At 44.3% G+C, this 12,395-nt stretch overlaps 1 protein-coding gene across 2 annotated transcripts; it reads right to left on the bottom strand.

The window, feature by feature from the left end:
* Positions 1–8,143: 8,143 nt before the first annotated feature.
* LOC112882317 (probable N-acetyltransferase HLS1) lies at positions 8,144–10,174 on the bottom strand. Of its 2 annotated transcripts, XR_003226642.1 has the most exons (3): positions 9,545–10,174; positions 8,345–9,450; positions 8,144–8,247 (listed from the first exon to the last, which is right to left on the bottom strand). XR_003226642.1 is itself a non-coding variant. In XM_025947345.1 (2 exons), exons 1-2 carry the CDS (start codon positions 9,749–9,751, stop codon positions 8,437–8,439), a joined length of 1,221 nt encoding a protein of 406 aa, XP_025803130.1. In that variant the 5' UTR covers positions 9,752–10,174; the 3' UTR covers positions 8,262–8,436. The 2 variants fall into 2 exon arrangements, 1 of the variants encoding a protein (XP_025803130.1); XM_025947345.1 differs by lacking the exon at positions 8,144–8,247 and having other exon boundaries at positions 8,262–9,450.
* Between the last annotated feature and the right edge of the window lie 2,221 nt (positions 10,175–12,395).

Raw genomic sequence — 12,395 nt, 5'->3', positions numbered from 1 at the left:
AGAGCACCCTCGTCGAGCATGCCTGCAACGACGACAGGGTGCGTGACCACTTCTCGCAGATCGTGTTCTTCACCCGTAACGATATTGCAGGGGAAAGCTCGGCGAGCAGCCTTCTTGGGCATGGCGGCGGCGGTGTGGTCAGGCATCGGAACTGTCATTTAGGCGTAGAACGAATGTTGATCGTCGTCGAACTAGACGGCGACAGGTTAACAGAAAGCCCAACGCGGATTACCTACGCACGGCAGCTAACGGCCAGGACGCGAGGGTCGGAAACGAACGGCCGCGATGTATACATGCAGTGCAAGGACAGTGCTTTAGAGCATCTCCAAGAAATTAGTCAAATTATTTTCTAAAAATAAATTTAGCTATTATTAAACAAAAAACATCTCCAACAGGATTTGTAAATGACTCTTCAAATTTAGTAGCTCTCCATCCCACCTCGTTCACTCTCTACTTTTGGATAGCATACCTCACTAGCCATCCAGCTTCTTAGTTAGTTTTACAGAGTCTGTTGGAGTACTTAGTATTTTCTTATCAAATCTATTTTAGAGAGTAGCTAAATCAGTAAAATTGGCTAGTCTTTTTTGCTAATCTCTTGGATGCTCTTATGCTCGTTACGCCGTTAAAACAAACACAGCATATAATCAGTCGACGATGTAGGGGAAGCTGGGGCCTATTCCCCATTGAGAAATGGTTTGGGACCACATGGAGCGGTGACTTTGCTGCCATTAAAAGTCAAAACCTTCACATACCTTTCACACCTGTAAACAGGCTAAAATAAAAACCAATAATCTAAGGCCTCAAACTTCCTTAACATGGAAAGTCTAATCCTACTGAATTTTCAAAAAAGGAAAGTTATTATATTTACTTTAAAAAGTTCTTCATACTCCTTAAAAATTATGAAAAATTAACTTCGTAGTATATTAATGTTAGAAAAAGTAACTTTTTTATCCATGCCTTTATTAACAAAAGTAACTTTTATACATTGTGAAAGTTAACAAAAAATAATATTGTAGTAGATGAATTTTAGAAAAATTTAACTTTCTGGTTCATTATAGGAAGTAACTTGTCAATAGTACACATGATATGAAGTAACTTGTGACTAATTTATATGGCAGAGAAAGTAAAATTTGTTATTGAAAAAGTAACTTTATCACTTTGAGTGCAACATACTTAAGTAGGAACTTATTTCGAAGCTCTTGTTAAAACAAACAAAATGATATAATCGAATTTTGATTTGGATCTACAGATGCAGAACTATTAATTTTTTTAAAGTTGAGATTGATATGCATATGCTTATCATTATTCACATGTAACATACGGGATGGTAAGGGTAGGTGGGCTCTCCACCGATTGTCACCGGGTGAGCCCTCTCCCCGTAGAGAGGTCAAAATAAAAAATAGCAAAGTAGCCACCGACCTCAATAGGCTCTGCTTGGTGAAGACGGTTGCCCTCCACGGCTCCACGTACCTCACGATCCAACAACCGCGAGCAAGCGTAACCGCTTTTGGAAATAGGGAAGTCAGAAACGCAAGCATCCTTTCATACCATTTGCATTTTGATGCCAAGAATTAGGGATGTAAATGGTACGGATATTTTCTGACCGATCGAAAGGGGTGGGATAGTGAGTCGGGTATCATTTTCAGATATCCGGACATTTTTTGGGATATCGTATACGAATTCAGATACTTTATTCGGATATCGGATTCGGATACAAGAAAGATAATGTCCTTCGTATATCGGACATCCGGTCGGATAATCCGGATAGTCAAGTTGGATACTATATTCGGATAGTTGTAATATTCCAAATATATAAATTAATATATGGCTAATTTATCTTTAAAAATTTATAACTAATTCATTTATAATTAGAAAAAAATAATATTAGCATAAATTTTTTTCTAAAAATATAATCTATCTATTGATACTATATTGGAGTTGGATCCTATTTATTCCTAGTTCCAGAATTAGACTCAAACTCTAGCAATAATTCAACAATAAAAAATAGACTTGTTCATCTTTTGTTGAAAAACTCAATAGCGTATAATAGTTCGAACTCTAGCAATAATTCGATTGCTTCTATATATTTATGCATGTAATAATTCAGAATGTCAATATTGTGTAATTTTGTGCCCAAAATGGTATGTCATCTATTGTTAATTTGGTTAATCAAGCACGATTTTAGTTTGAATCTGGCCAACTTGAGTGCTTGTCAAGTATCATCAATATAATAAGTTATAGTGTCATTAATTGAGTGTCTCTAATCTAAGCTATGTTGCAAGTTAGAACATCATGTAATCGAATCTCTCATCTACGTAACAAGTTAGAAATATCATGTAATTGTTTGTTAATTTGTTTTGTTAAGTATAATCTAGTTAAAGTTTAGACTTATAGGGTGTTCGAATGTTACAACACGTGTGATATGAATAAATGATGCCTTTACTCGATATCCGAAGAAATATCCATGTCCTATAGTAACCGTATCTAGTTCGCTCCGTATTCAATACACATATATCCGTAATCGTAACTGAAACAATCCGCATTCGTATTTGTATCCGAGTCTATCCGTGTTCGAATCTGAATTTTGTAGAAAATATGAAACAAATATAATATCGATGCATCCCTAGCAACCAACACAAATTAGCAAGACTTGTTAAAGAAGAAACCCTGCCGTTCTATCTATTTAACTTTATTTACTTTGATTCATGTTATGCAACCGAGTATATGCATTTTTAAAGAATTTCATAATTGACTTTTAGAAATAAAAGATATAGCCATCTATCTGGTGGGCTGGATTATTGATGGATGGTATAAGCCTAATTGCTGCAGTCAGTTACAAAAGCAATTTGTTAAATTTAAAACTGTCACCAAAACTAAACAATAGGTCAATTAATCCATGTTAGAATACATATGTAATCATGGTTAGATTTTGCGAACTAAAGATCATTTTGACTTGCATTTTTCGCATCCCCACGAGAACGAAGCCTCCTTGCACCTCCCTTTTGAAATTAAACCTCCGATTACTCCAAGGAGAGAGATAGAAGATGGATTAAGCAAGCAAGATCCAACCCCCTTCAACCTCCGCTCTTCGACACTATCGAGATCAAACCTCATCTCCTCCCCAACAGCCCCTCCACCTCGCTCGGCTTCTCCCACGAAATGACTTTCTTTACGGAGACAAAGAACAGCTAGCACCGGGTGCTGCGCTACGGGCCCGCTTCAGCCCCCGCCGACCTTAACTTCACGACATAGGCTAACTTGCAAAAAAACTTATAGGATACTGTGTGCATCTACCCATCTGCGCAGGTCTGAGTAGAGGTATGTCAAGACATGCAAGTTAAGAAACTGTCAAAGTGCGCAACAACCAAGTCATTACTTGCACACGGAAGGAACCTAGCTATAATACTGCCCGAATCTCAGAGAATAAAATAACGGTGCTTGGACCATCATTCGCGGTCCATCCGTGGGAGGCGAACTCCGCCGTGCGCGTTCCCAGCTTGTTGGAAGAACACGTCGTGATCCTTGACGACTACCAGCAGACAGGCGAAGAAGCTCTTAGGGTTATGTCGATGGACGTCATGTTTGGGCGCGTCAGGCCTCGGGGGAGATTCGACATGCTACGTGTTGATGTGCAAGATACGGAGGCCGAAGCGTGTGGTGGAGAGGAAGAAGAGGATGCCCAAGTTTGGCAGCTCATGATTGGTGAAGTTTCAGTAATGCTTGGTTGAAATAAGCCCTTAAATGAATCAGTATGTGAGCTCATGTTTATCTGTTCCGAATTTAGTGTATATGATATTTTGATATTTTATTACATAAATATAATGAAATTTTTACACAATATTATTTCCCTACATAAATATATATGAGGATGAACAACTTTTCTCCAAGGATCTAGTTTAAATCTACCACATTCTCATTTTTATGTCTTTGGTGAGCGTGTGTGAAATCAATCATGAAAATTGTTGTTGATTATCTAAGGACAATGAATTTGTTCATATTTTGAAACTCACTAAGGTATATACTTGCCTCGGTGATATGGATACATAAAATTTGTATCCCTGACGGAACTTAGTCTTCTAGTTTTCTTCCTTTATTTTAGAGTTTTTTTTTCTTGTATTTTCAAAACCGTCATTTGAGGTTCAGAGTCTAAGAACTCTTATAACTTTTGGCTATATATATCCAACTTGTGGATATAAAGGCCGGTTCGTCCTTTATCTAAAAAATCCCTGATAGAAGATGTGCTGTGAGAAAAAAATCTTAATGATAAAGTATATGAAACTATGGCTTGTGAAAGTTTAAGAAAAAAGTTCTCTTACAAAAATCTAATTGAAAAATCCTCCTGATAATCTCCATTAATTAAAAGAGGATGAAGAAAGCGACATCCCATCATCAATCCACATAAAATCATACCAAAGTTTTCGCCTAGAAACATCACATTACGGCTCCAAGAAAGGGCACGCGCTCGCAAATATTATTTAATCTTGAGGAATTATATAGTTCCTCCGTCCTAATATATAAGACGTAACCACCTCTAGTTTAAATATCAAGGAACGTATTTAATATTTTTATCAATAATAGTATCGGTGTACGTGCGTATAGAGAGGGCACACCTTATATTATGGGATTTGAGTAAAAGGTGGTTACGCTTTATATATTAGGACGAAGGAGTATATATCAAGGTCTTCGATCGCCAGAGCAGCCGTGCAAAATTGGTTGAGATAGTAGCAGCTCTCTACCAATCAGCTAATGCTCCAAAAGGAACCAACCATCTTTGATATGTTGTCATCTCGTATCTAAAATAAGCGCACACAAATTTATGTGGGATTTGAACAGTAATAACACTATGCAAAAGCATCTCTCTCTCTATATATAATCTTAGCCGTATCCAAATCAAATACCTAACACAACCTATCATGTCGTCCAATAACAGAAAGAGCACTAACAAACAAAGGCGATTAGCATGAACAATAATTGAGTCATCAATCAGCTTATCGTGGCAGATGACACGATGGCAAAGTAATCACAGATTCTTTTTCAAAACTAAAAAGTAATCACAGATCGTGCAAGAAAAGTCGGTCTTCTTTTTGTTCACTACCACAAATGGGAGATATCAGATATCTGGACCAGGTGGCAGACAGCGAGGGGCCCATGGGCTGCTCGACCGTAGCACAGTAGCCACTAAGGTGCAGTTCCAGCCCAGTTTGCGGGCCCAGAAGTTGGAATCTTCTTTCAGTTTGTGGACGGCAGAAAAGGCACATCGTGCATTCTAGTAGATGCGCAACGATCTTCAGCAATTCTTCCTTTCCTCAGATTTTTTTCAGGCACTCCGTTCAATAAATTGTTCATCAGCAATAATTCAGGATAGTTTAAGGAGATGATCATTCCTTCAACCAAAAGATTGAGATGCTCATGTATCTACTGATTGAAAATATCCGCGTATCTTTCAAAATAAGCGCTTCGGAAAATAATAAATTATATTGCTTTACCACAGCTCATTGTAAAAATTATACTGCAGTTCTAGCAGCTACTGTTTGGCAAAAAGGTACACTAGCTACTATCTGCTTCTACAGTTGTACAGGTAGTGGAGTACACTCGAGGTACACAGAAGTACTCCATAAGCAGAAGCAATTCCATCCCACGAACATTGCCCTTCATGTGACCTGCTACCTGACCATACAAAAAAGGAAGCCAATGATTGGCAGCCGGCAGGTCCTTGTTGTATAGATACAGCCAAATTCAGTCAAGTCGCACGTTACTGCTGCTTGCTACATGTAACAGTATGAGCACACCGTACTGCTCTCCTGTTCCTGTAATTTCATTTTTCTGTCGAGGATACCACTTTTCAGAAGAGACAGCAGGGAGCACAGAGACAGCAAACAGTCGCCTAACGGATCCCTAATGCTGGTGTTCGTGTCCAGCTTCAGCACTGACAAAAGGAGAAGTGTTCATCAGGACCTGTTACAAAAGATTCAGTGCTCCATCGACAACATTGTACAGAACATCATGATTGGGCTCGTTTGGGTCGATGAAGATTGTCTGCCAGGGCCAGGGACAAAGTGTCGGCATGGACTCTATGCTGGATTTCTGCCAGTGCTGCCAGATAGCTACGGTTTCCAATTGGATGACCCACTTTTATAAAAGGAAACAAAAGGGGTTAAGCCACAGCCTTTGTTGCTTGCTTCTAGACTTGCATGAGCACCATGGATCATGGATGTAGATTTGCACATTGCAGGCACGATGATTGGTTGCTGGATTGACGCCCTTTGATGGCTAGAGATTAGCAACAGAGATACGGTGTGCCGTCTACACACCTAATGAAGAAAATTTTCCCTATGTGATCATTACTGAAAATATATGCTGGGTGTTGACTGTTGAGCTAGATTTCCTCTTGTCTTGGGGCTCTTGTCGTGTACTGCTACGGGACCCATGACATGAGAGCGACAATAAGGATTAACAATAGTGGTACCATTAAAGTTTCTCTTGAGAGTCTAGCTTTGCCCACCAGTCAAATACCCCCTCCATCTCAGAATATAGTTATATTTAGATTTATCCTAAATCAAATACTTTTAACTTTAACAAATAACATTTCTAAAAATAGTTTTATTTTGAATAAAAACAATTTCGTATTACGATAGTTGGTTTCATGATGAATCTGTTAACATCATTTTTATGTTGTCAATCTTCATGATGTTTTTGTAATTCATAGTCAAATTTAAAAACTTTTTAACTAAGAATAAATTTAAGCATAGTTATATTTTGGGATAAAGAGAGTATATTATATTGAGATTGTCTCTATACAGGGATTCTAATCCTCTAAAGGGCCGTTTGGTTTGAGGAATATGTTGCTCCATCATGTTCTTATTCCTCGATCATATTGTTGTTCGGTTTGGGAAATAAAATGGATCGATGCATCACACCTCATGACTCGCTCGCATGTACACGGTTAGCTTAGTTTAATAATGAGGAATTGGCTCATCATCCCATCATAATTCGGATGACTCCATAATAAACCATTCTATTTTAGATGAGCAGCCGATTCCTCAAACCATACACCTCTAAACGTCGGATCGCAAATATGATTGTACGGCTATGCCTTATCTTTCTGGCATAACCTGTCGTTACCCACGGTACCTTTTCACTTGTCATGCCCAATCCAATCAAAGTAGCATCGAGTAGCTAATCACCGTTTCTACATCACCGCTTCCCCTGATCGAGATGTTGAAATGGACCATGCATGATGATGGACTCAAAACAAAAACAAAAAAAAAAACTGACAAGGTCTACAATTAGTATATGTAAATATTAATAGAATTGTGGTGTGGCACAATTAAGTGTACAATAAAAAGTTAGATGTTAATCCACAATAACAGAGGATACAATGATGATTGTTTGTGGTACTATTGCATAGTCCTGAAACTTCTCCGCTGATGTAACTGATGATGAACACAATATATAATGCGTCGCTATGAGCTAACAGTGGTGCTGTGCAATGATAACACCACCTGTAACAGCAACAAACGCATCCATCACACTTGATGGCGAATGGTCAAGGGTCTGTTTCAGGTTCAGATCCATGATTGCGCTGTGCAGGGGCTTAACAACCGGTAGACACCACGCCCTGTTACTAGCTCAGTGGACGTTGCAACTCGGGAACAAACAGATCGAGGAGCCTCATCCACCTCCTAATTAACTTCTTCTTAATTTTCTTCTTGTTATTTACTCATGGCCAAAACTATTACTTCTGCATTCCTTGTCTTTACATTTATATGAAAAATAGGCGTAAAATTTTGATGGACACGAAAAAAATGATAAAGAAAGCATCAGCTAATGGTTACGGCACGGTCTTGGCACGCAGAGTTCTTGAGCATATTCTACCTCCATTGTTCGCTTTTAATTTCCATGGTTACAATTTAATTAAGTAATTACTTTGAAACTTTACATTGATAGATTAAAGAATGTAATGATGCAATCACCATATGTAAGTGTCAACCTATAATATTATAGGAAAAGGAAGGAAGCTAGCAATAGACCAAAAGATTATTAACAATGGTAGTGTGAGGAGCATGAACGGCCATGTAAAAGGAGCAAAGCACGCAAGGAAAACACTGGGAACATTCCAGTTCGTTACCAAAAGGGTTATGGAAAAGCAAGGAGCACTCTTTTGACAACGGTTGCAAATTGAGGCAGGGCACAAATTCAGCAAAAACAAGAAGGCCCTTTCCATTCCACTAATCATACTTGATTAACTTCAAAAACTCTCTTTCACTACATCATTACACTCTGATCTGACAAGACAAAATGAAACAAAACAGAGATGAAACTATGGACAGGTCCTTCAAAAGGCAAGCCGAATCGACGCGCTCTCGGCCGTCGGATGCAGGATCGACGGTAGACACTAACTCAAAACTGATTATGCTAATAAGCTGAACCGCGCTACTAGAACTCCCTCGGGTCGACGAAGATGGAGGCGCCCGGCGGCGCCTTGGTCCAGTCGCCGAGCGCGCCGTCGCCGTACCCGTCGGCGAGCCTCTTGATGCACCAGAGGTCCTCGGCGCCGAGCCTCGGCCAGTGCGGCACCCCGGCGCGGAGCGGGTCGCACGCACCGACCTCGGTGGCCACGACGCACGCCCCGGCGGCGCGCGCCAGGTTGTGCGCGTGCCGGCACAGCGCGCGCGCCATCCGCGGCGCGGCCGGGCCGGCGCTGCCGAGGCCGTAGAGGAAGTGCATCCCGAACGGCTCGAAGAGGTTGGGCACCGACGGGACGCGGAGCCACGGCGAGAGCGCGCGGTCGGCGGCGCGGGTGGCGTGCGCCGCGGCGCGCCACAGCCTCGGCGCGCCGCGCACCTCGAGGAGGAACGCGTCCTTGCAGTTCCACACGCTGACCACCGCCCACGACTCCGGCGGCGCGGCCAGGAACGCGTCCACGCCGCGCCACTGCCGCGCTGCCGCGTCGGGCACGGCCAGGAACGTGCCGAGCGAGAGGGCGTTGGACAGCACGGCGTCAATGTCGCGCGGGAAGAACTCGACGTCGCCGAGGCGCTCGCGGTAGAGGCGCTCGGCGTCGCGCGGCGCGAGCTCGACGACGGCGATCCGGCGCGAGCGCGACGGCGCGAGGTCGTGGCGGAAGACGGGGTGCACGAGCACGGAGGGGGTGCGGAACTTGGCGTAGCCGCAGCGCGCGGTGAAGAGGCGCACCGACGGCTCGTTGTCGCGGTCGGTGGCGACGTAGGCGTACTCGGCACCCATCTGCCGGAACCACTCCTCCATGCGCTCGACCAGGCTCCGGCCGATGCCGCGCCGCCGGTGGCCCGGGGACACGCGGAGGCCGAGGAGGTAGGCGACCTTGGAGAAGAGGTTGCTGCCGCGGCCGCACGCCACGGTCTTGATGCAGCCGCGCACGACGCCGACGACCTCCGCGCCGCCGAGGGGCCCGCCCGCAGCCTCCGCGACCTGGCATTATTCACACGCCGCTTGATGAGTGAGTGACCGATCGACCATTCATTCCGATTCCATCGTCATCGGGGACCTTGGATGGAGGACGTACGAGCATGAGGTAGGCCGGCGAGTGGCGGACGCGGCAGAGCGGGTCGCCGAGGAGGTCGGTGAAGAGGCAGAGCTTGCCGCCGCTGGGCCCCACCTCGCAGGCGCGCTCCAGCCGCTCCACGGCGGCGCGGTCGCGCTCGCTGTGGGCGTCGAACTCCCGCACCGCCACGGGCGCCCTGCCGTCGTCCTCCGGCGCCACCACGGCCATCGAATGGATCGCTCGATCCTGGGCTAGCTGCTGCCTCTCGCTGTCCTCTGACCTTGGCGCTCCACGTGACAGGCAGCTAGCTAGCCAGGTGCTCTCTCTATATATAGGTGGTGTGGGGTGTGAATCTTGCAGCTCGGCCGGGTCGCCGGGGCGGCAGGCGATTCAGCTCCTCTTTACTAGAGGATAGTGAGTGGGGGAAGTAATTATGAGGCAAGGTCTGAAGGACGATGATGGAGCCGAGCAACGTGAACTGAACGGAGGTGGAAGAGGAGAGGACAGAGAGGCGGCGGGATAACGAGACGACGACGACGATCGAGTAGTGGGGGTCGTGCGGCTGCTACGTGTACACCTCTCTCTTCTCCTTCCTACCCCACCTCTCTCCTTCACCAGGTGGGGCCCACAGGGATGGCCGTCCGGGCCCACCGTTGGCTTGTGTTGTGCTTTCTCTTTTTTCTCTGCCGTTCATTTGAACCTGCAGCTGCATATATATGTATACTCCGTATATGGCGCTAAGGAGCAACGGTTACCATGTTGTGTACTTTTTTCCCCTGCTGAAGTGGACAACTAGCTTGTGTGTTTTCTCTTTTTATTGGGCAAATTTTTCTTATGCCATGTTAATTTGTGCCATGAATTACACCCAATACATGTGCAGATTAAACTAGTTTGTAGAACATGCTAAATGTTTCATACTAGACACTTTAGGAATATATATATATATATATATATATATATATATATATATATAAGGCCCTGAAAGTATGGAAACATCAATAGATCGGTTTTGAATTAAAAACCCTTTACCGGAGAAAGGGAAGTATATATATATATATATATATATATATATATATATATATATATATATAACTGCTTGTGAAAAGTGGCTAGCAGTGTAGAGCGCGGAACAAGGACTTCACTCTTCTTTTGGCTACAATTTACTCCTTGAGAAAGGACAACCCTTTGTTTAAGGATGCACAAGAGACATATTTGATTTTGGCATGGTCTTTAAAGTTATACTTCATCGCAATATATTTGTGCCTAGAAACAATATAGAGCGAAGGTATGAAATTAACATACTTATAGTTTGACTAAATACTTGATAAGATATATATTGAGGTTGTCTTTTCCAAATGATATTAGCACCATGCTGTTTGTAAATTGACGTTATCATCAGTGCACGTCAAGCATGATTCGCGGCAATATTTTGTCAAAACATGCCACTCTCTATCGTCGTAACGTACGAGTCATAGATATGGTCTTGCCCAAAATAAATGTTCTTCAAATTTTATCCCGTAAAAAGCGTATTCTAATTGGGCCCATGCGCTGCCATGCCATCCGACAGTTTTACTACAAAACCGGCAAGTAGTTTTCAGCCGGCCCCTGGTATGAAGAGACTAGCTATATATAGAAAACGCATGCATGCATGCATCTGATGTTGTGGTAGCTCTGCGTACATGTAGCCGGCGCAAGTTCCTTCCCGTCGCACAAACAAAATTTCATCCTATATACGTATCTCACTATCCGTGACGTTTTTTGTTCGTAGCGCTCTGCATCATAAGCTAGCTTCTCGAGCGTGATCCCGTCCATGCCTCGCTCTGGCAGCTTCTGCACTTACTGGTGACGGGAACTCCGGTGAGACCACCAGCTGGCCCACTCGCGTGATGCAAGGCGGCGGCGGCGGCGGGCTGCGCGGCGCCACCCGCCTTGTGCGTTCCGCTGCCACGCCGGCGAGGGCGGATGGGCCCCTGCCCGCGCATGGGCCAGGAGGCGACAGGCGCGGGGCCCACGGGTCTTGGCTGTCGGGGACGTGCTCGCTGGATCGAGGTGGCGGTCGCGCTCTTGCGGCTTTGCGTCGTCGCCGTTGGTGGGGTGGCGCGTGTACAAGCAAAGCTAGCCAACGGAACGGAACGGGACGGGGACGGGGCGGGCAAGCGCCACGTGGCGCGGGGATCCTACCACTACCAGCGGCGGCGGCTGGCGGCGCTGTGGGCGCATGCACTGGCCACGTACGGCGGCGCGGCGCTCGATCGACGTGGATCGATCATCGGTGGATGGGCTTCTCCGTGGCGCGCATTAACCTGCTAGCTAGCTACTGTACTACGTCTGTACCCGGCCTCGATCTGCAGGACGAAACGCTCGCCGCCGCCGCCGCCGGCAGCCGTAGTGGGTCATGATTACGCATGATTAGCCATCGATATGCATGGGTACTAACTTGGCCGAACGTAACGTAGCGAGAATTCCAAGCGGGCGACTTCTCCTGCTCTATCCATCCATCCTAGAAAAAAAATATGAAACCTATTTTCCACCAAATCTCAAATTTAATCAAATATATATAAAAAAATAAATACTATCTTTAATACCAAATAATTGTAAGTAGATTCACCGTGAAATAAAATTTCATATATAGTTGCCTATTTGAAATCATAAACGATAACCATATTGTGGAAAGGAAGTAGGAGGGAGATCGGTTTCTAATCATACTATTGCCGAAACACTATCAAATTACTGTGCATATTTGATGGCATTTGTCCCAGAGTTACTTCCAGGCCATCAATTAGGCACCGGAAAATTATTGGATAAGGTGAGGCATGATGCCCTAAATATGCTTTCTAAGGAGAGGACACTGCACGCAAAGTACACAAGGATG

Source organism: Panicum hallii, chromosome 2 (assembly GCF_002211085.1).
Source record: "Panicum hallii strain FIL2 chromosome 2, PHallii_v3.1, whole genome shotgun sequence".
NCBI lineage: Eukaryota > Viridiplantae > Streptophyta > Magnoliopsida > Poales > Poaceae > Panicum > Panicum hallii.
The sequence above is the reverse complement of the archived record's forward strand: the minus strand, read 5'-3'. Positions and strand labels throughout refer to the sequence as shown.

Bases quoted from the DNA above. Each gene is read 5' to 3' on its own strand.
- LOC112882317 (XM_025947345.1), bottom strand. From the start codon at position 9,751: ATGGCCGTGGTGGCGCCGGAGGACGACGGCAGGGCGCCCGTGGCGGTG. The intron at 9,451-9,544 runs GTACGTCCTCCA...GAATAATGCCAG, and splicing joins CGCCGGCCTACCTCATGCTC to GTCGCGGAGGCTGCGGGCGG.